The sequence below is a fragment of the Notolepis coatsorum genome (genome assembly GCF_963971535.1).
Source record: "Notolepis coatsorum genome assembly, chromosome: 7".
Classification (NCBI taxonomy): Eukaryota; Metazoa; Chordata; class Actinopteri; order Aulopiformes; family Paralepididae; genus Notolepis; species Notolepis coatsorum.
Window position 1 is genome coordinate 87,792,761 of NC_140171.1, and position 24,948 is coordinate 87,817,708.

Genomic DNA, 24,948 nt, shown 5'->3' on the forward strand with positions numbered 1-24,948 from the left:
TCCTCAGGTGGTAGAAGGAGGTTAGACAGACTGTTTTTATGTGCACGTCAAATGAAAGGAGGGGGGCTGTAGTTCCTTGCCCCAGACCTCCTAAAATCCACAATCAGTTATTTGGTTTTGCTGACGTTCAGGGAGAGGCTGTTCTCCTGGCACTGTCTCCCAGGTAGGCCCTCTCTCGTCGTTTGCAGAGATCAGGCCCACCACAGCTGTGTGTGTTGTCAGAAAACTTGACGTTCAGAGAGAGGGAGAGAGAGAGAGAGAGAGAGAGAGAGAGAGAGAGAGAGAGAGAGAGAGAGAGAGAGAGATGGGAGGGGGGATCCAGCGAAGAGTCTCACAAATAGAAGTGTGGAAATGATAACTACTAAATTATTCATGTAAGTCTACAGGGAATGAAGATAGAGCCATATGGCTGAGCGTGTGCGCCACAGCCTGCAAGCCTATAACACCGACATCACAACAAAAACGGGTTCACGTGTGCTTTCGCTCCACGGTTAGCTTTAGGCATAGAATCACAAAGGTTTTCGGTGCATCGGTTCCCCTGCCATTCATCATTTAACTGCAGGTTAGTGGAAGTCTGGCATCTGTCTCTTATAGATTAGACACACCCCATCACCGTTATCATCGGGGGCGGGGCCTTTGCTAGCCTTCAACAGAGGAGGAGAGAGGACTCGGGATTCTAGTGAACGGGCGACCGACCACCGCGGCGCCACCGCTATTCTGGAGCGAGGATGGAGGGGAGGAGGAGGTGAAGCGCGACGGGAACTGTACGTAAACACAGCGCACGGGAAGGAGAAGAGGGGGGAGAGAGATAGAGAGACGGTCGAAACCAACACCCATCTCACACCGTGGACATTATAATAAGCAACACCATCAGCTGTGTTTTGGCGTGTTGTTGTGTGTTCCTGCACCTTGGTGGTGCTGGATAGATCCTACATAGAAGCGCAGAATGACGAAGCGCTCCAGGGGGCAAACAGTTGACGGGAGCGACGATGGATAAAAACGCTTAGTAATTGGAATAGCAGGTTCTCTGGAAAAGGCATCCGACCGTCGAACCGAGCGCATGAAGTCGAGGGCTGATGTTGACAACATGGATAAGCAGGCGGTCGTCACGGTGCTGAGCTTGTCCATGAGCGCCTTGTCGCTCTCGCTGCTGGTCACCGCGATCTTCACCGACCACTGGTACGAGACGGACACCCGGGACCACAAGGAGAACTGCGACAGACACGGGTCCGACTCCAACGACCAGAAGAACCGGGAGATGCCGATTTACCACCTGCCACTGGTGGACAGCGGCAACCCCAAGCGCAACGTGGCGCTGATGAAGCCGATCCACGTCGGGAGCAGAGAGGAGGACTTGCTGGAGAACTGGAGAGCGATTTTGGGAATGGGCATCCTGGAGACGGAGTGCGGGCGTCCGCTGTTCTCCACGTACTCTGGACTCTGGCGGAAATGTTACTTTGAAGGCATGGACCAGGATATCGATAAACTCATATCCAAGGGTAAGTTTGATTGTTGTGACCCTTCTTGGAAAAAAAGTGTGACAGATCGGTGAAACAATTTGTAAATACAAGCTGCCAGGTCGGGCTGCCTGGCTGGGGCTATAGTCCGCACTATGCGTTGCGACGAAAGTAAGGCTATATAGTGAATATCGATCATTAGGCTGTAACCTGACACACCCAAATAAAAATGTCTAAGAGTATACAGGCATAATTGGCTCTGGGCCCGACTGATGCGTGATGCATACTTATGAGATAGCCTAAAGACAGTAAGCGCAGTAATAACACAACAAGACACCCGCCATCCTACACGTTTGTTTACGCGGAGAAGTTGTCAACGCATGCGGCTGCAGGGAGAGTCCACGTAGGCCCACCTGGCGAACTTCAAGCTTCAGATGTGTTCAAGGTTGGAACCGGGAATGTCGATAGGGATTAACGGGAGTTATGCGAGCCCATTTCCCGTTTTTTGACCGGTCCGTCAAGATTAATGTCAACGCCATTTGCCACCTTGCATCTTAAACAGCCCGAGGTGTCATGCATGTGAAGCACCTCGACCTTCATCGAACGATCCTTGATTTCTGTCAATGTTGATTTAATTCGATACCTACCCGCGATCTTTGAAGAGCTTAGCAGTGTGGGCCTCTACGTGACTTCGACTTTTGCGCACAGGGATGCAACGTAACACCTCACCAAAGATAGCAGTAGTTATACATTTTGTATCCTTGGGCATCTTGTCCTCGAGTTGATGGGCAGCGCTCCTCATCATAAATATTGGAGGAGATCGGAGAGAGCCGGCATACTGAATAGGATCGCAACAACCTCCTCGAGCTCGGAGAGCAGGAGATGCTCAGCTCGACAGATCAAACGTGCGCCGCGCCGCGCTCTTCAAAGCGGCTCGAGTCCCGCTGATAGAATTCGTCAAGTGTGTCTGGACCACTCTGTCTGATTAGATTGATTTTTAGCAAAGGCTGCATCACAGCCTGCACACACACACACACACACACACACACACACACACACACACACACACACACACACACACACACACACACACACACACACACACACACACACACACACACACACACAGGGGCGGACCTAGCACATTTGGCGCCCTAGGCGAGATTCACCACTGCGCCCCCCCCCCATTTTTTTTTTGTTTTTTTTGTATTTTTTTGTATTTTTTTTTTGTAATTTTTTTTATTTTTTTTGTATGGCTTTTGCCTCTTCATAGTTCTCTAACGTTAGTCTTTCTTTCCTCAACGCTCAATTCTATAAACACTTGACCGATACCCATCAATGCACAGCGCTCTAGCATGTTCTGACTGTGAACACCTAAAGCTGAGGCTCAGACCGACCGACCGTTTTAGATTTTTGGCTCATTTTCCCTTATGTTAGAATTTTTTTAATGTAAAAATAATGGTTGCAGATATAGAGGTGGGCGCCAAAACTGCACAAAAAAAAATAAAAAAAAATATATATATATATTTTTTTTTGGCGCCCCCCTCTGGGTGGCGCTCTAGGCGACCGCCTATATCGCCTGTAGGAAGGTCCGCCCCTGCACACACACACACACACACACACACAGGGCCGGACTGGGGAAATAATTCATACCGGGAGATATAGCGCGAAATATAGCCCCAATCAGGCCACCTTTTAAGCGGGGGGTCTGGGGGTCTCCCACCAGGGCATTTTTTGTTACAAAGACTTAATTTCCTGCATTCTGGTGAATTTTAGTGCATGATTGTGAATCACAAACTAATGAGCCAACAATTGCTTAGTACAATGTACTGTTATGAACCTACTCTGTGCACCTTCAAAAAGAAAAAAGCAAGAGCACAACATATTTTTCTATTTACTATTATAATACAGTTAACCACTCTCTCCACCTATTCAAACAGAGCAAGAGCACAATACCATATTCACTTTACTGATGCACTACCCATCAACAGTTAAAATAGCCAGTAGCGGCTGCTGGTTTTCTCTCCACTAGGGGCGCTATACCAAAACATTTTGCAAACATGTACAGTACCACGCAACCGACTCATGGCAAGACGTGAGCGATTCGACTCACGCTCACGGCAATGAATCGGCTCTTATGAACGAGTCGCTCAGCTGTTACTACAACAACACACAACCAGTCAAATAAAGTATAGTCTAATTCACAACTTGAAACACAATATATAAATAGAAAAGTTAGAAACAAAACTCGCTCCGTCTCCAAACACACGCAGATCTCTCCCTCTCTCTCCTTCTCTCTCTCACACACAGCGCGACGTGGAATCGATTCGTTACACAATCAGACCTAGTATGTGTAGTATATACCAAGAATAACTTCAGTATGAGTACAGGGCTGTACACATATTTTGCATATTGTTAAACGAGCCAAGGCTAGCTATTAAACTATCGATATGAATCGAAAATCTGGGACCCTGATGTAAACAAGACAAACGTCTTTCTCTGGTCTGCATCCCCTTAACAATTGTGTGTATTGAGCCGTACTGTATTGTACCCATTCTGCAATCTGTTAAATAAAGTTTTCATTCATTCATTCAAACAAAGACGATATTGAACAAGCCATAATCCACGTATTTTCAATCCAAAAAGAAAGAGAGAGAGAGAGAGAGAGAGAGAGAGAGCATTTGAGTAACGTTACATTTTCAACAAGATTGCTGCTATTTAAACACTTCATGGAAACGGGGTAACGTTAACTTTATGTCGACTGTAGTATTGTATGACCTCGACATAACGTTTAAACGTTAACGTTACTCCGTTTCCATGCAGTAATTATAAAAGTGGCCAGCTAAGATAACGGAGCTAACAGCTAGCAGTAGCTAACGTTAGCTGAAAGCTGTAACGTTACAACGAATCAGCTGTTGATATTATGCGGCATCAGTAGACAACGTATCATGTATTAAACTAGAGTTAAGATCGCTAATCTACCTTGTTGTTGGCTTGTTGATAAAGTATATCCACTCCATGGCATTGTCCATCCAGCCTGTGTTGATGTCCATCCATGTCCCTCCACACTGCATCCATATATAGCTTGTTGTTAGCCAACAAGTACTGTGTGAGTGAAGAGCTGTGTCTTTGTCCATTTCCGCCTCGAACAGCCTGCAAACTACCTGGTGTTCTATCGCCATGCTCTAAGACAAACTCTAACCTTAACCAAGTTTGAAAGAGTGCCTAAGCCTAACCGTTGAAAGAACTTGCCATCACGCTCCAAGACAAATATCTACATCACACAACACAACAACAGCATAAACTCATGTTGCAAACTGCGGTTACGGAAAGTACCGCGTCGGCCAATCAGAGAGCTTTTAGACGCTCGGCTGCTTGCTAGGTCGTTTCAAACCAGCGCCCGAGTTCCATCATAATACATCATATTCAACGCAAAGCGCGTGGCTGCGACGGATACAGCTATGAACCAGTGCACGGCGGGCACGCGCACTCCAGGCGCAATTGCGCCTAGCCCAGAGAGAAATACGGCGAGGAGAAATGCCTGCGGCTACGTAATGAAAAGGTCTATATCAGACAGAATCGTCACTTCCTGTTCAGGAAAACTATTATTAATCTTTGTAAAATTAAGTTATATTGTGCATTGGAAACACAAACATACTTAAAATGAGTAAATATTATTCATTTTAAACATGTTTATATTATTTATAGGGCTATAAAACTAAAAACTAAAAAGTTTTTTTTCTTCTTCTCTCAATTAACAGGTGGGTCGGCGCCCTAGCGCCCCTAGTGGTAGAGCCGCCACTGAAAATAGCCCTTTACACAAACATTAAATAACAGCCCTTTCATTACAATACTATAATAACAGTAGCCACTGCCAGAATAGTGACACATGTATCGCGTGAGCTCACGCATGCATGCACAACGAAGACAGAAGATTGCGTTGTCTCAATCATTTTTGAGGAAATTAGAAAGGGAACAACAACTTAACCCGTCTGATCAGATTCTTATTTTTTTGATAACTTTGCAGTGATTATATTTGTAGCCAATATATGTGGCAAAGGTGTGTAATCTTTGAATTATCTTGGAATTATTTTGACTCTCTTTCATAAATTGTTTATTCAACTTCAGCCGCAATCATAACCACCACATATTGTTTTTTGTAATGTCAGATTTAACAACTCCTTTCAGAAAAGTGGGAGTATTTCATTTTTAATCTGAAGTTGAATAAAATATTTATGGAAAATAAAGTGGGAAATTATTTCAACATATAATCTTTTTATGGCGTTTTTCAATTTAGTCCCCTAATATGGTAAGAGTATAACACTTTAGTTTTCAGACACAAGGGTTAAATTATTTATTTGTTTCTTGGCAGATTTAAGATTGGCCTTTTGACAGGGGAGATGATGCATTGCATGGTAACATGTTTATTTTTATCACTGACTAACCTGCTGGTTCCTTGACCTTGGTGCAAGAAAACATTTGATAAATGTTGCCGGATTTAGCAGCATCTCCTGTAAGGGCCTTTCTTTTTCTTTGTTTTATCCCTCTCTCCTCCACCCTCTCTTTCTTCCACTGTCCATCTTGACATCAACGTTAATTGACTTTCGCTCTACTGTATCTCTCCCGAGTCCCTCACTACCTGGCTCATTGCAGCGTTATTTCTAAACCTAGCCGCATTTCTGGCAGACGCTCTCTGATTGGCACTGACTGACGCTCTCTGATTGGCCACTGACGCGTTTGCCCAATCGCGTGACGAGCTGTGTCTTTGCCCATTTCCACGTCAAACAGCCTGCAAACTACCTGGCGTTCTATCGCCATGCTCTAAGACAAACTGTAACCTTAACCAACTTCGAAAGAGTGCCTAAGCTTAACCAGTGTAGAAACAGGCGTCGGCAAATCAGAGAGCGTCTTGCCAGAAATGCGGCTAGGTTTAGAAATAACGCCTCATTGCCTGGCTGTTATTCTGCATCTGAGTGCCATCTGCCATTCCATTCGCCGCCTCCGCTGTCAATCAGTTGTATCGCCTGGTCCCGCCTCCACCAATCACAAGCGGCAGCACGGCTCCATTGTGTGTGTGTGATCCGCGTGAGGGAGAGAGAGTCAGACAGTGGTGGCTGGTCCATAGTGGGCGCTAGATCGCCGCCCTCCCTGGTTAAAAGAAGAAGAAGAAAGGAAAGTATTCACGCCCGCCGGCCGCGTGAACACTTTCGGCAACCAACATGTACTTCCGCGTTTCTCTGATTGGCCAGCGATTGGCCAGCCCTCTACGCTCGTTTTCCCCCTACGCCAATAACGCGCGCATGCGCATTTCGTACTTGTCTCCCTGTGTACAGCTGAGAGCTCCAGCATAGCTATGTACGCGAGCTAGGCGCAAGCCAGAGTAAAACAGTTTTCATTCAATCAATCAATCAATCAATCAATCAATCAATAATAACATTAACGAGACTCTTGTTGTGTCTATTCTGCTAACGCTACCTCTCATTGCTTTAACGTTACCTAGGCTCTCATGTCTATCTGCTAACGTTAACGCAGGGGTCTCAAACTCAATTTACCTGGGGGCCGCTGGAGGTAGAGTCTGGGTGAGGCTGGGCCGCATCAAATATTCCACAAAAAAAGGGTTTCAAGTATTCAAAAAAAAAGTACAACTGATCCAATCTTCTCAATCTTTAGCAATAACATTTCAGAACATGAACAGTTCTTCAGAACATAAACGGTTCTTTCTTCAGGCTTCTCAGTGGTGTCAGTGGACTCATCCACAGCTATGGAAATGCGCTGTGCATTTTTTTTATTCTATCACAAAGCTGTTTATTAAAAAAATAGGTAAAAACCATATTATGCGTTTTCATCAATAAATAAATGCCCCACACTTTTTTAATAGATTGGGGGCCCACAAATTGATTCTTTCATGGGGCCCAGAATCTCCAGCTACGCCCCTGGCTGGGACTCAGGAATCCTGAGTCCGGATGAACGCATATTTTCCCTTTGAATTGCAGTCGACTTTTCTTTTACTGACCATCTTTGAAAATGCCATATTTTTCTGCTGGCTGCCTGCTGGCGAAAATAGGCTAATAGCTACATTTATCTCACAGAGATACACTGGGAGCGAGTTTACTGTATGCGCTGCCAACTCTGCTCCGACTTGAACTGAAAGAGAGATACGTCATGCAGTCCGTGAAGACCCGCCCTACTCCCCTACTCTGCCTCTGATTCGCAGACTGTGGGTGAGGGGGAAAAACGCTGACGGGACTCGTATGTGATTGGACCAGACTCGTACACAGACAGACCTAGTGGCAGTGCTGCGGGACATGCAGAGCACTGCTCGCAGAGGAGAGAGATAACGAGGATGCATTTGCTTCCACTTTACTTGATATCACTCCGGAATCACGTTTCAACCAAGTCACTAACATAACGTTGCTGTCATGAGCCTGCGCTATGGTAGCCTACAAGTGATAAAATAAATAAAACTTCCAACTCTCGCGCAACGACTCGGCAAACAGTAGTGCGCGGGCCGCATTAACACTACACTTTGATATCCAGTAGGGGGCCGCAAAATATCATCCCGCGGGCCGCAATTGGCCCGCGGGCCGCGAGTTTGAGACCCCTGCGTTAACGTTAGCATTAAGCTAACAAGCTGGGGCCGCTGGTGTACAGCTGAGAGCTCCAGCATAGCTAACTTATGTCCGCGAGCTAGGCGCAAGCCAGAGTAAAACACAGTTTTCATTCAATCAATAATAACATTAACGAGACTCTCGTTGTGTCTATTCTGCTAACGCTACCTCTCATTGCTTTAACGTTACCTAGGCTCTCGTGTCTATCGGCTAACGTTAGCATTAAGCTAACAAGCTGTAACGGCACCAGTCTCGCGTCTATCTGCTAACTTTAGCATTAGGTAATAACCGCTTTAAAATGGATGGTGATTACCTCACGTTGTGTCTATTCTACTAGCATTAACCATTAGTTACTAGTACAAACAATCAATAGCGAGTTATATTGATCACGCTATGTACGATAGCCATGCTAAAACGCTGGCACAACATTAGCACCTAACCTAACAACAACAACAAGCTTAACAAGTCAGCGATCTTTTTGTGAGACTAAACTCTCCGCTCTGTGGCAAATTGTGTTGATGTCGGTTTTGTTTCATCAATAAATGAGGCAGAATACACAGTGACTGTATCCTTTTTTGTTTATTGCACTTGTTCCTGCTGCAAATGAAATCCTACGCGAGACATTAAAGATGGCGGCTTTCTGTTTTTCTGGAGAACCTCCAACGAGTGACGCGTCTCTCTTCTGACCAATCAGTGGTCTGCAGTGTTTCACGTGACTCATGAGGGGGTAAACGAGCGTAGAGCTGGTATTCACGAAGGAGAGCGCTGGCCAACGCTGGCCAATCAGAGAAACGCGGAAGTACATGTTGGTTGCCCAAAGTGTTCACGCCCCCCGGCCCCTAGCGGCCTAGCCCCCTCCAACCCCTTTTCATGGGCGCTCGATCTCAGCTCCACGGTCCGTGCGCAACTCACAGGGCAAATACATACGTACGTGTTAATAAATACGTACGTACAACATAACACAATCAAATACGATATCCGAGGGCGCTTGGTCTAGTGCTCGAAGTAGTCACTCTATTGGCTGAGAGTGGCACGTGACATCGCCTCGAGGAAATACGCTCTGCTCTGCTAGTAGTTGTCTGGTTGTCTGCTAGTAGTTAGCTGGTTAGATACTGTACATTCAGACAGTGTTGGATCTAACTAAATAGATTTATATGGACACTTTTATGGAAAGTTCAAGCCCTGGACCACAAAGCTTCTCGAAGGATTAAGGCTATACTCGGTCAACAACAACAACAACAACAACAACAACAACAACAAGCAGCTATAATGGCTGGATGCAGTCTGGACAGTGGACATCGACATAACAGTCTGGACAATCGACATATACTGTACACTTTATCAAGCCCTGCTGGACCGCGTTTGAACTAAACAAGTGAGTTGCGGTCTCTCTCTCTCTCTCTCTCTCTCGCTCTCTCTCGCTCTCTCTCGCTCTCCCTGTTAGAGCGATGCTGTGTTGTTGTTGAACTAACTAATTAATTTCGCCGCGGGGGGGCCATAATCACCCGGACAATGAATGGTAACTTGTTTAACACTTTGCCGACCAGTTAACTCGTGTTTCGATTCCACCCGTTGAGGACCAGAGCCACGAGTTAACTTGTGGCAAGTTGTTATTGTTTTATTCCATATTAATAACGGTATTAACGTCCCCGATCGACTTGCAGGATCTACCCGCATATTTGATTTCCGAAACATGCAATACCGGCCAGATCCTCTTAGGGGCGCCATCGCTCCACTGCAGTATCATTGAGGCCGAATGGGAAAATTATATTTTTTAGGGGCGTTTCATATGAGCCTGGATCCCAGCCGAACATCCTCCATCTTTGATCACGTTACCGAACGCAGATTTCAGCCTGGAATAATGGGAGTTATGATCAGCCAATGGACATATCGATCTACCAGATTCCGATGCATAATGACGAAATGCTGCCGGCGATCACATGGGCTGACGGTAGGATACTATTCACCCAAATTACAGCCGGATTGGACATTGTTGTAACACGCAAGCGATCGATCAGTTGAATGTGGCTACTTGAATGCACACTGTATTGCTAATCAATAATATTAATCGGCGTCCCCCGCCGCCCCCATTTCATCCATAGATGCTCTGTAATAGTCCGGATGCTAAGCAGTTTGTTTTATTTCATTCGTATATATACAACAGAAATGGCGTTTGATATAACGTGACTAGCCTTTAGCCTCATATCTAGCTTCCCAGAAAAAAGACGAGACGAAAACTGCGATAAAGCTTATATTCACGACGCTATAAAATGACAACCAACAGATGGATTTTTATTTTCTTTAAGCCATTATGAAGGCACGGTTTATGCACTCAAGTGACAATGAGAATGGACAGATAGCAATACTATAAAGTATATATATAGCTGTTAGAAAGTACATCGGTTTGTTGACAAACCCTGGTCGTCCAGAACCATATTACACTGCAAACCGTGGTCGCCAATGTGTTAAAATGACAAGATATACATATGTGATTATTATTGTTTGGCTTTGGCAATGTAAACTAGGGCTGACCTTCGAAGCTTTTTTTGGCAATCGAAGCTTCGGGGCCGAGCTTCGATTTTAATTCGAAGCTTCGAATTTTTTTTTTTTTTTTTTTTTTATATATATTTTTTTTTTATTTTTATTTTTATTTTTTGTATCTTATGTTGTGGGACTTGTACAGCACTTTCGTAAACTTTGTTGTTTTTAAATGTGCTCTATAAATAAAGTGGGTTGGATTAATTAATTAAGTAGCCCCTTTCGTGACTGTAACGCATCCAACAAAACCAAATTCTCAACAATACTAAACGACATGGCCCCCCTAAGAACCACCAGGGTAAAAAATCGCGCTGAGCCGTGGATGCACTCCGAAATACTGGCCGCTATGAAAACCAGAGACAAAAAATGCTCTGAGTTTCGTAAAAGTCAGTCAAAGCTTACTAAAAGCACGAGCAGTGAACTCCAAGCCCACGTGACTGAACTCAAACTAGAAAGAAACAGACTAAGAAACGACGTAAACTCCATGATCAAAACTGCAAAAAAGAATTTCATCAATGACAAAACTGAGGAAAACAAAAACAAACCACGTGAACTTTGGAAATTACTCAATAATCAACTAGGATGCAGTAAAAAACTTAAAACCAGATTCTCAAACATAAACATAAAAACGGACAACACGCTCATCACAGACAAGCTGGATGTAGCCAATTACTTAAACATTTTCTTCACAAACAGCCACAACACTGGTAAACAAACTACCCTCCCACTCAGGGCTTTATGGGGTAGAACACATAGTAGCTTACTACAAAAACCTAGGGGTCCGCAAGGACGACTTCAAGCTAGAAATGGTAACAACAGATGAGGTACTCAATAAACTGAGCGCCCTCCAACCTAACAAGGCCACTGGCCATGACAACATCCCCTCCAAATTCCTCAGAGACTCAGCAGCCGCCATCACCCCAATCATCACACACATAATAAACCTCTCCATAAAACAGGGACACGTCCCCAAGGACTTCAAAATTGCGAGGGTGACCCCTCTGCACAAAAAGGGCAGCAAATTAGACCCAGGCAACTACCGCCCTGTTTCTATTCTCACCTCCATCTCGAAAGTCATGGAAAAAATAGTCTACGAACAGGTCGAAAAGTACCTAGCGGAAAAAAATCTAATCTACGAATTCCAATCTGGCTTCAGAACATCCCACTCCACTGACACATGCCTTCTCTATTTGAATGACCACATCAAACAAGAGGTGGACGCAGGCAAATACTGCGGCATGGTCATGCTGGACCTACAAAAGGCCTTTGACACGGTCAATCACTCCATTCTGATTGACAAGCTAAAAGCAATTGGTTTTGATAGTCTATCAGTGAGCTGGATGCAATCCTACCTTGAGGGCAGGGAACAGATGGTGGAGGTAAACGGTACCCTATCCCCCCCTCTCACAGTGAGCTGTGGTGTTCCACAAGGAAGCATACTAGGACCGCTACTGTTCCTAATTTATGCAAATGACATGTCGTCAGCTTGTGACTGCAACTTGTTCCTGTTTGCGGACGACTCAGCCCTGCTGGTCTCTGACAAGAACAAGTTACAGGTTGAAAAAACCCTCAGCTCTGAACTAGGCAGAATCTGCATATGGCTCGCTGATAACAAACTATCATTACACATGGGCAAAACAGAGTCCATTCTCTTCGGTTCAAATAACAAACTCAGCAAGACCGACGGCTTCTCAGTTACAGTGGGTGACAATATTGTCACAAGGAAAGATGAAATTACCTACCTGGGTTCCATCCTAGAGGCTAATCTCTCCTGTGACAAAATGGCATCCAATGTAATAAAAAAAGTCAACCAACGAACTCGATTCTTGTACCGGATCTCCTCTCTGGTAAACAAGAATACCCTGAAGACTCTGGCAGGAGCACTCATTCAGGGGTACTACGACTATGCTTGCACCTCATGGTACCAAAGCACCTCAAAGGCGCTAAAAACAAAATTACAAACATCTCAAAACAAACTGGTCAGACTACTGCTTGACCTTACTCCTAGAACCCACCTCACCCCTGCCCACTTTGACAACCTAGGATGGCTTAGAGTAGATGACAGAGTACAGCAACTTGCAATGGGCCTGGTCTACAAGATACACTACACGACCAAGGTACCCATGTACATGGCAAAATACTTCCCAAAGGTCAGTGAATACCACGATCACAACACCAGAGGGAGCTCCACAAATCATGTTAAACCCAGATTCGGCTCAAATAAGGGACTAAACACGTTTCGCAATTATGCCACATCAATGTGGAACGCCCTACCCAAAGCTGTAAAGGAATGTGGATCACTACCCACTTTCAAAACCTCTCTCAAGAGACACCTACGGGAGACTGCAATGCAACACTGGCCCCTGTAAATATCCTAACCCAACCCCCTCCAATGTACAGTCATTTACCTAGTATGGTCTTGTCAATAGTCCAATGTACAATTTTGTTTGTTTGTACAGAGTCCCCCCCCCCCCCCCCTCAATGTACAGTTTTGCTTGTTTATACAATGTGCCCCCCCCACCCACCTCCAATGTAAATTACCCAGTATGGTTGTCAATATCCCAGTGTACCCAACCCCCCCCACCCAACCCCCCCCACCCAACCTCCTCCAATGTACAGTTTCTACGTCAAATGTATATACTCCCTTTTCTTGACTCCTTCTGTATCACAAACAGTACTGTATTTGCAAATCTGGTATGTCATAAATGTATAGATGTAGCAGTACTGACTATCTGTATGTCATGTATGTCATATATGTCCTGATGAATTGAAAATGGGGGACCCTGGTGTAAACAAGACGAAAGTCTTTCTCTGGTCTGCATCCCCTTAACAATTGTGTGTATTGAGCTGTACTGTATTGTACCCATTCTGCAATCTGTTAATAAAGTTTTCAATCAATCAATCAATCAATCAATTCAATCAATCAATCAATCAACAAGGTTTCACTCGGCTGTGTGATTTAATTCAAGGTGGATCGCTGTTGTCGTTTGAACAACTTCAGATTTCATGGGAACTACCAATCCCCCAAATCAAGAATGTTTAAGATGAATGAAGTAAGATTTTGATTATTTGAAATATGGCCTGTGTAGACTAAACTATGCACAGAATTATGTCAGTCTACAACAGGGGTGGGCAACTTTGTATATGGTGAGGGCCACAAAATGTCCACAATCAATCTGGGGGGCCGCATTGTTTATCGGCAGTCCCGCCAGTAGTACCCCATCACTCAAATAGCCCTAATAGTCACAAGGTATATAAACAATTATAATTTGTTGTAACTTTGTTTTTATTACATTTCAAATGCATTTAGTAATGCAATTTCAACTTTATGAATTTATAAACAGCTGAATTTAAAAGTATTGCTGTGTAACCCCAAATATATACAAAAATGATCAATTATAATTAAGGCTTCTAATAAAATAAATTTATGAACTTAAAGCCCACTGCTCAACAAACACAAAGCAGCATTCCTGCTGCATTTCACAGTAAATCAAAAGTGCAATAATAAATGATTTTGTTAAATGTATAAACTTTTATCCTGCTACTAAACAAAACATTATAACACTGAAATGCATGTTATGGATATGAAGCACTAGGGGTGGGACGATACATCGATCCAGATCGATACATCGATGTAATTATCAACAATCGAATCGGATTGATGCGATGTAATAAGATCGATTCATATCGATACTCTTATTTTGAAAATCCTGTGGCGAGTCTCATATCGGCCCAAGAACAACAGCAGTAGCTCCGTGTGTGTAGATGTTACAGCATAGCATTCTCCCTTTCTGTGTGTGTGTGTGCGCGCGTCTTTGGAAAGACCAGATGAGGTCAGAGGAGTTTGATGTTTAAATGTTATTTAAACATAAACAATATAATACATAATAAATGTAGGCCAGATACATGATCATGCAACATCAACAAATTGTTGTAGGAACGGTTTGGGAGAGGGAGGTTGTGAGTTTTGAGTTCTAAAAAATGTAGCTTAAAGTTTAAAGCTCAATATATAAAAACGTGGCACTTTACAGTGAACAGGAGGTCTATTTGTATTAAAAACAATAGATTGATTTTCCTTTAAATGTCTGGAAGAGCTCAAAAATACAAATGGCAAATGATATTTTCATTACCTTTTTTTTGTTGATCTAAATGTTACTGATTGTGTTAAATGGGCATATGATATCATCTCATATCGATTGCAGGCACCCGAATCTAATCGTATCGTATTGTATCGTGAGAGACTTTGTGATATCGGCAAATATCGTATCGTTGTCCAAAGAATCGATATCGTATCGTATCATGATGAAACTGGTGATTCCCACCCCTATGAAGCACTCAGGAATGTTTTGTTTAGTAGCAGGATAAAAGTGTATACATTTAACAAAATCATTTATTATTGCACTTTTGATTTACTGTTGTAGTGAAATGCAGCAGGAATGCTGCTTTGTCTTTGTGTTATTAGTGTTATCTGAACACTACAAAAGTAAACAAGTAAAGTGCAAGTAAAGTAAAGTGCAATACTACATGCCTCCCATTGACCCTTTATCAAACTGGCATGACATTCACCCTCGCCCCACAGTGGGTCAATAATGGTTATAATAATAATAATAATAATAATAATAATAATAATAATAATAATAATAATAATAATAATAATAATAATAATAATAATAATAATGGTCCCCTCTCTACACCTCTCCATCACCCCCCCCCCCTCTCTACACCTCTTCATCATCTCTTCCCCCCTCTCTACACCTCTTCATCATCTCCCCCCCCCCCCCCCCCTCTACACCTCTTCATCATCTCCTCCCCACTTGTGGTCTCTCTTGTTGGCGCACAATAGCAGGAATGTCAACTTCAATGTTTGTGCATGCAATCTGCATCAGATGAAATAATGTTTCATCCGACAGCCTGTTTCTCTCCTTTGACTTGATGTGCTTCATGTTTGAGAAATTGCTCTCGCATATGTATGTGCTCCCAAACATACTGGCCATAGAGAGGGCAAAGTCCCTGAAGAGTGGGAAGCGGGGTTCAGGTAGCAGTTTCCAAAATGAAATTCCCCTCTCATTTCTCTTTGCTTGAAAAAAAGGATCTGACTGTAGCTCGCACAGTTCAAGCTGCAACGGTGGGGGCTGCTCTGACACCGTAGCGGTGAGGGGGCCGGCAAACAGCGCTATCCGTGACTGCATGCCGTTGAAATCTTCAAACCGATCATTGAATTGCATTTCCAGTGTTTCAATGTCGCTCCTGTACTTTCTGACGGCTCAGCCATCGGATTTCTGTGTGTAGCTGCAAGTCGCCATAATCAGTGTCCATCTCTTCCAAAAAGGAGACAAACTTTCTATGGTTTAGTGACCTGTTGCCTCCACGAATTAGATTGGTAACCTTGGTAACCAAATCCATAACATGGCTGTATAGTCAAGCTTCTTGGCACAGAGAGCCTCCTATATCAGATAAAAAAAAAGAAAACCGATTTAACGACTCTCGCATATAATTTGACTACACTCGATTCGCATTTGTCATTATTAGTGACCCACAATAGATGGAAATTATGTTAGCGAACTTACCTGATGTATAATGCAGTGCAGCATTGGACACTCAATGCCACTCTGCCTTAGAAGCCCAGCGAATCCTGTGCGTTTTCCTTTCATTGCCGGTGCTCCATCGGTAACAACAGCCGACAGTTTATCAAAACCCCCATATTGCTGCACGGCACTTTCAACAGCGTTTCATATGTCCACACTAGGGCTGACCCCTATTAATCAAATAGTCGACTAATCGATCGAAAGGAGCCATAGTCGACTGCCAACTCTTCTTAGTCGAATACAAAAAAAAAAAAGTTAAAAAAAAAGTTAAAAAAAATCTATATATATATATATATATATATTTTTTTTTTTTGGCCTGGGGCCGCATGAAACGTCGGTGAGGGCTGCATGCGGCCCGCGGGCCGCCAGTTGCCCCTCCCTGGTCTACAAGGTCCGGATTCTACATGGTCCGGCAATGTAGACCTTGTAGACTCCACTACAGACCAATTATCAGTGAATGTTCATGCATTTTTAAGAAGGGCAACTTCCACAAAAAAACAAAGAACTCACCAAAACATCTCAGTAGCACCTTATCTAAATGTTATATTTCATATATGGAGATTCATATTTATTTATGTATTGCATGCATTTCTACATTTTATTTCCTATTTTGTTTATTCATCCCAGTATCTTTCTTTCTTATGTGTGGAATTCTACAAGGCGCACCCACCCACACACACACACACACACACACACACACACACACACACACACACACACACACACACACACACACACACACACACACACACACACACACACACACACACACACACACACACACACACACACACACTTACATTTAGTCATTTAGCTGACGCTTTTATCCAAAGCGACTTACAAGTTCTGTACGACAAGACAGCAAGAAGGGTACAACTCTATCAGCTGAGTAACAATGTTCATCAAGTGTTGCGTGTTACAGTGTAGGTTAGTTTATTAGGACAAGTGCATGACAGTAAGGTTAGTCACGGTTAGATTTTTTTTATTTTATTTTTTTATCATTTCAGATAATGGTTGAAGAAGTGAGTCTTTAGTCGACGGCGAAAGATTGGACGGGATTCGGCTGTCCTAACTGGGATGGGTAGTTCACACACACACACACACACACACACACACACACACACACACACACACACACACACACACACACACACACACACACACACACACACACACACACACACACACACACACACACACAAATCGAAGTAAAAAAAAAATAGAATTTTTTTTGTTGGAAAAAAAATTAATTTTTTTTTTTTTTTTTTTTTTTTAACTTCGATTTTTTTTAATGTTCGAAGCTTGTGCCATCGAACGAAGCTTCGAAGCGTCGAAGTATTTAAGACAGCCCTAATGTAAACGTATGTTTCCCATGTCAATAAAGCCCATTTGAATTGAATTGAGAGAGAGAGAGAGAGAGAGAGAGAGAGAGAGAGAGAGAGAGAGAGAGAGCTGTGCGTGTTTGTGTAGGGCTATTGGAAACGTGGTTGCATTTGACTGACTGTGATCATATATTGATTGATGGCAATGGTGATAATATTCGCCAATGCGTGCCTTGTACATGTTTGCAAAATGTTTGGTATAGCGCCCCCCGACGAAGAATTCACCAGCCGCCACTGGAGTCAGATAGTTCTCCAACTCTGTCGCAGACAGTGAAATCCTGGTTGTTCCCCACCCACCTAGGTTATCTAACTATCCCGCAGCGCCGCCGCCACAACTAGAAACAATGGCATGAAAAAAAAGAAAAAAAAAGTATAATAATTTTTTATAATTCTTTTTTTATATATAATTTTTTTTTGATCTAACTCCCGGTGCTCCCGATGGCCAGTCCGGGCCTGCACACACACACACACACACACACACACACACACACACACACACACACACACACACACACACACACACACACACACACACACACACACACACACACACACACACACACACACACACACGCTATTAGCTATTATCTGCTCTTGGGCAGGCATATAACATGTAGTTAGATGTAAAACTCAGTGGCGTCGCGTGGGTAAAATAACAGAGGATGCAAAAAAAATTAAAAATACGTTTTTTTTCATATTTAAGCCAAATAATATATAATTATAATATATTTCTCCCTCCCTCCCTCGCTCTCTCTCTCCCTCTCTTTCTGAATATTACACACACACAACACAAATATATATACACACACACAGTGGTTGCCTGCAGGAGGTCTGGTTTGATTATGAATCAGAGAGAGAGAGATAGAGAGATAGATAGAGATATGGCCTGATGTCGCCGTCGGAGCGTTTCTCAGCGTCTTGCAAGATATTGCTGACATGGCAGAACATACATGTATACAGTAGCCTGTGGCTTCCCTTGGCTTCCAGGAGGATTCACCACTGGTAAAACTATCTTACAGCGTTTGAATCCTAAGAAATACAGCGGCATAATTCATACGTTCTTCATCAGTAATAATATTGGTTTTTATTGCAGAACATGGTATTTTCTCAAGCAGACAGATGTAAACACTGTAATCTGTGTTGCATGTACCTGACAAACTGAACTGTTTGTATTACAGTCATATTCCAACTTAACTGAATGAACATGTGTGTGTGGACTACTGTACTATTACAGGTATTGAAATGAACAATGCAACTTCCTTATACTAAAAAAAAAAAAAAAAAAATTCATATGAATATTTAAATATCGATACTTGGCGTCCCTGTATCGATACGGTATCGCCACGCAAAGTATCGCGATACTACTACGTATCGATTTTTCCCCCCACCCCGCATTCACTCACACACTCACATGCAGATGGCAGAGGCAACCATGCAAGGTGCCAACCTGCTCACCGGGAGCAGTTAGGGGTTAAGTGTCTTGCTCAAGGACACTTCGACACACTGCCCGGGAGGAGTGAGAACCAAACGACTGCTCTACATGTCGCCCTCATGTCCTACTGAAAACAATGCTTGAGCTTCCGCACTATATAACGCATATAGTTCATGTCACTAATAAGTCAAAGTCAAAGTCAGCTTTATTGTCGTGTGCAAGACATACAGAGAAAAGTAACATATAGGACACTATAAATTTTTTTTTTGGATCCACTTTTTCTCCCATTTTTCTATATTTTCTCCCATCCCAATTTCGTATCATCCAATTCAACCCTCCCCTGTCACGAACGCTGTTTCTTGCCTCCCACAAGCCGGCTGCAATGTGGACTAAGTCATACATAGCACAAGTCCCCTCCGGTACTTGAGGTAACAGCAGTCGCATCTTTTCACCTGCGCAGCTCGATCTCTCAGTGGCGAGGAGTAACGCGTGGGAGGCTCACGCTGCCCCCGACACTTCCTGATTCTACTGCGCAGGCGCACCAACCGACCTGTAGGAGTCGCTGTCCACAACGCCCGATCCCCACCCATCAGTTTCCCACCCCCTAATACGGCCAATGTGTATTAGTATGAACGACCAGCTAAACTGAAAGCAATTCGGAGATCTGGGCTCGAACAGGCAAGCCCAGCGTCTCCGTCATTCGTGGCGAGCGCCTTGCCCACTACGCCACGTAGCCGCCAGGACACTATAAACATAAGTAACATATGATACACGATGTACGTACACCAGGGTTAGAAATTAAAAAATTTTTTCAAGGGCTTTTTTTGCCCCCCTTAATTGATTTTCGGGGGCTTTTTTGTATTTCGGGGGCACAACATTTTTATAATGAAAATTAACATAAAGATTATAAAACATTGTTGACATTTCTTTTTACAGTCTTCGTCCCTATGTTTGATAACGTAATGTTAATGTCTCCATATATAGGGCTCTACGCTAACCTTTTTCCCAAGGAGCACATGTGCTCCTAAATAAAATGTTAATAAATAAAATCTAAATAAAAATTTAGGAGCACACAGAAATTTAGGAGCAGAGTGACAATTGTTCAAGTAACACACACATTGATTGATTGATTGATTGATTGATTGAAAAGTTTATTAACAGATTGCAGAATGGGTACAGTACAGTACAGCTCAATACATACAATTGTTAAGGGGATGCAGACCAGAGAGAGACTTTCGTCTTGTTTACATCAGGGTCCCCCATTTTCAATTCATCATAACATATATGACATACATGACATACAGATAGACAGTACTGCTACATCTATACATTTATGACATATCAGATTTGCACACACACACACACGATGTGTGACATGGCTTGGTTTCATGTTTTGAGGTACCTTCAATTATCTGTAAATAATACATACATACTCTATCTAAATAGATTAAATATGATTGTCCCTGAGGGCAAGTTGTGTTGTTGTCAGATCGATCAATGAAATATGTTGCGCGCTCAGCGCTGTGGAATGAAGGAAATGCGCATCGGGATCATTTGGATGTTATTCTTTGGAGTTGTGTTACAAATGGAACGGTCTTTCCCCGCCGAACACAAGTTACTTAACGTTACACAGGTTGCGCTATGCAGATGCTTAGCTTGCTAACGTTAAGATAGCAGTGTAACTTAATGTTACACAGCACTATGCATGCTTGCTGAAAAGCAGAGCTCTCTGTCTGTCTGTGTTCGCACCTCAAGCACCCTTAACACGCAGCGGGCCCCGCCTCCCTCCCTCTTTGCATTCCACCCAAAAACTGAATTTCAGTCCAGTTTCTTAACTATTAACAGCGGAGCTGTTTTGTAATCTTTACTCTGCAAGTAAATGATTTTTCCGGTTCGCACACACACATATTATTAGGGGGAAATGCTCGCACTGTAGAGCATATATATAATTATATATATAATTAGTAAACTGTCGGGGGCTTTTATTGCCCCCCTTAACTGATTTTCGAGGGCATTTGGTCAATTTTCGAGGGCATTTTGCCCCAAGCCCCCGTTAATTTCGAACCCTGACGTACACACTATACAGGACTATACAGTATAAACAGTGGCTAACATTTTTTATGTATGATTGAAATACATTTAGGAGGTTTATTTTATTATTATTTTTTTTATTATGTTTTTGGTAGGTTTTTTGTTTGTTTGTACTACCGGGCAGTCCGGTAGAGGGAGAGAGAGAGGAAGAGCGGGAGACAGAGCGGGGGGAAGACATTCGGCAAAGGACGCCGGGTCCGGGAATCGAACCCGGGGCGACCGCTTTGCGACACAGCGCGTTACATGGGTCGCCACTTGGGTGCCTAGTGCAAATCTTTTTTAGCAGCAGTGTAGTAAGTAACTTAAAATAGTAAGTTTAACTAATAAATAATGGCTTGTCTATTCTGTGCTAGATCAAGACACTATTTCAATAATGGATGACGGTGAAAGCATACACGCCACGAGAACAGTTAGTACTCTGTAGATATAACGTCAGCTAGCGAGGTTGCACATCTTCTACTTTCATGAATTGTTTTCTACTCCTACTCTGCTTTAAAAAGATAATTCCGCACCGTCATCCATTATTGAAATAGTGTCTTGATCTAGCACAGAATAGACGAGCCAGTCATGCTGTTGGTTTTATGATAAACAATGACTTCATAACTTACCTGCTAATGATAACGTTAACTAAATAATAAAGACACTTTCGCCGCCATGACTGCGTATCAAACCCACCTTGTTGAGCATCTGCAACGACATAAACACACGTAGATGAGCAATGATTGTTTCTGAATCGTTAACCGTATGAGAAACGGGTAAATATTTACGAAATCTAAGTGATTTTCCAACCTCAGGGTTGATCTCCATCGAGTTGGTTAGAACTAGAGCTCGGTGAAGGCTGGCTGTTCGCGTGTCACTCGGGGGGGCGTGCTTCAGCGGCCAATCAAAGGAACCCGGAAACCGAACAGCGTTGTAGAAGGCATAGACGCATCCTGGTCAGAAAAACGGGGCAGACTACAATATATTTGCATTTGCTAGCCATGCTAGCGATCTAAACAATCAATCCATGCCAAAGCTAGATATGTAAAAGGTGAAAGACTCACACTCACAGCCATGCTGATTTGGCAAAATGACATCCACCCATTTTCGTTTTGAAACTACTTTTAGTCAGGGGAGTGTCATGGTTTCTCCATAAAGCCACGTCATACTTCTTTAGCGCAGCAGCTTGCGCAGGTAGGGGGCAACTTAGTCACGTGACTCAGTTGATATTGCTGATTGGCTCGAACACGGGAGGAGGTTGATGTACTGACACGCTGGTGTCAGGACAATAGCCTGCTCCTGAACATTGGTAAAACCAAGGAGCTGATCGTGGATTTTAGGAGAACACAGCAGGGGACACACACACCACTGTGGATAAACGGGGCTACCGTGGACAGGGTGAGCAGCTTTAAGTACCTGGGGGTCCACATCTCAGAGGACCTGACATGGACAACACACATAGACTCAGTCGTAAAAAAGGCGAAGCAGCGCCTCTACCACCTGAGACAGTTAACACTTTCCGTGCCAGCCGTGCCAGTCCTATATACCCTGTTGAGTGCCGACGCTCTATTCAATGACAGAGCGCTCACATTTGTGAACGCATAAACTATATCTTAAATTATGGCTATGTGTCTAATACGACCGTCGCTTATCAATGACTTGTTTGCAGTCAACATTGTCGAAACTGATTGTTTTTTAATCGGTTAATTTCCATTTTATACCATTTTGAAAAACACTCGTTTTTTGAAACCTTCAGTTTTTTTAAACCTTTCCGGGCTGAAAAATCGATTATCTTATTTCCTGATCAGCTACACACACTCACAGCCACACACACACACATATGGGACACGTTGATATATAGGTGAAAACAGCTCTGATTATCCCAATACTGGTAAAATAGATTCCTTACCTCAGATCAGATGTTCTCCAAAAAAGATTATTCCAATTCAAGTCAAGTCAAGTCAAGAGTTTTAATTGTCACGGCATACAGGTATACAATGAAATGCGGCTGGTCTTGCCCGCGACAATGTGCAATACAGTGGTACAACATATAATAGAATCCAATAAAATACAGTGGTACAACATATTAATAGAATCCAATAAAACAGTGCAATAAACAGGTACATGGTGTGCCATCTCGGTATCTGTACATTAGTATTTACAGAGCATATAGGACATGCTAGTTAGCTTTAGTAGTGCAATACACTGTTCCTGATGTTATACTACTTTAAGTGGCCTTTCCTCTGGCCATAAGTGTGCGTGTGTGCGGCATGAGTGTTAAAGTGGCTGCTAGTGTGTGAGCGTGCTCAGCGTGCGTGTCGTGTATGTGCTTGTGTGTGGATAGTTCAGTTTCTGTGTCTCTCAATGTTCATTGTTCAAGGCTCTGATGGCCTGGGGGAAGAAGCTTAGCCTAAGCCTCTCCGTCCTAGTCGCTGGAGTTCGCAGGCGTCTGCCTGATCTCAGCAGCTGGAACAGGCTGTTATTGGGGTGGTGGGGGTCTTTCATTATCCTGCAGGCTCTGGATTTGCACCTCTTGTTGTATAGAGCCTGCAGGGGAGGTAGCGCAATACCCGTGGTACGCTCGGCTGAGCGCACCACTCTCTGTAGGGCCTTCTTGTCCTGTGCCGTGCTGTTCCCATACCAGGCAGTGATGTTTCCGGTCAAGATGCTCTCTACAGCTCCTGAGTAGAAGGACTGGAGTATCTTCCCCGATACTCTGAACTTCCTTAACTGTCTCAGGTGGTAGAGGCGCTGCTTCGCTTTCTTTACTACTGTGTCTATGTGTGTTGACCATGTCAGGTCCTCTGAGATGTGGACCCCCAGGTACTTGAAGCTGCTCACCCTGTCCACGGTAGCCCCGTTAATCCTCAGTGGTGTGTGTGTCTCCTGCTGTCCTCTCCTATAATCCACGATCAGCTCCTTGGTTTTACCAATGTTCAGGAGCAGGCTGTTGTCCTGGCACCAACGTTCCAGTACCTCAACCTCTTCCCGGTAGGCCTTCTCGTCGTTGTCCGAGATCAGCCCCACCACCACCGTGTCGTCGGCGAACTTCACAATGGAGTTGGAGCTGAACTTGGCCACACAGTCGTGTGTGTAGAGTGAGTACAGCAGGGGGCTTAGAACACAGCCCTGGGGGGACCCGATGCTCAGGGTGATGGTGTTGGAGGTCTGACCCCCCACCCTGACCGCCTGGGGTCTTTCACTCAGAAAGTCCAGTACCCAGGCGCTCAGGGCGGAGCTCAGGCCTAGCTCGATCAGCTTGTCCACCAGTCTGGTGGGGACTATGGTGTTGAACGCTGAGCTGTAGTCAATGAACAACAGTCTCACATAGCCCCCCTTCTGACGGTCAAGGTGGGAGAGAGTGCTGTGCAGTACCTGGGAGACCGCGTCATCAGTGGACCTGTTTGTCCTGTATGCAAATTGCATAGGGTCCATATCACTGGGGAGAGAGGCACAAATGTGGTCCTTGACCAGCCTCTCGAAACATTTCATGACCACAGAGGTGAGTGCCACCGGTCTGTAATCATTTGGACATGTTGGGGAGGGTTTCTTCGGTACAGGGATGATGGTAGACATCTTGAAGCAGGCAGGGACTACTGACTCCGCCAGGGATTGATTAAATATGGCGGTGAACACCGGGGCAAGCTGGTTTGCACAGGACTTAAGTATGCGTCCTGTTATACCATCTGGGCCTGCAGCCTTCCTGGTGTTCACCTGCATAAATGCTCTTCTCACACTGTGTTCCGACAACGAGAGAGCGCCCCCGCCCCCCCGCGGTTGCCCCCCCCCCTCCACAACAGCCGGTGCGCCAGTGACGTCACTAGCCAGAGGGCTAGCGGCGACACTGTCTACACCGAACCGAGCGTAGAAGGAGTT

At 44.0% G+C, this 24,948-nt stretch overlaps 1 protein-coding gene across 2 annotated transcripts in view; it reads left to right on the plus strand.

The window, feature by feature from the left end:
* Positions 1-956: 956 nt before the first annotated feature.
* Positions 957-24,948, plus strand: part of tmem178a (transmembrane protein 178a) — a gene marked incomplete at its 3' end in the record, with an annotated part of 153,011 nt that continues 129,019 nt past the window's right edge. For both annotated transcript variants that reach the window (XM_084317876.1, XM_084317875.1), the window contains exon 1: positions 957-1,499. In XM_084317876.1, coding sequence (XP_084174002.1) covers positions 1,061-1,499 — 439 coding nt within the window. In that variant the 5' untranslated portion in view covers positions 957-1,060. The remainder of the gene's footprint in view (positions 1,500-24,948) is intronic.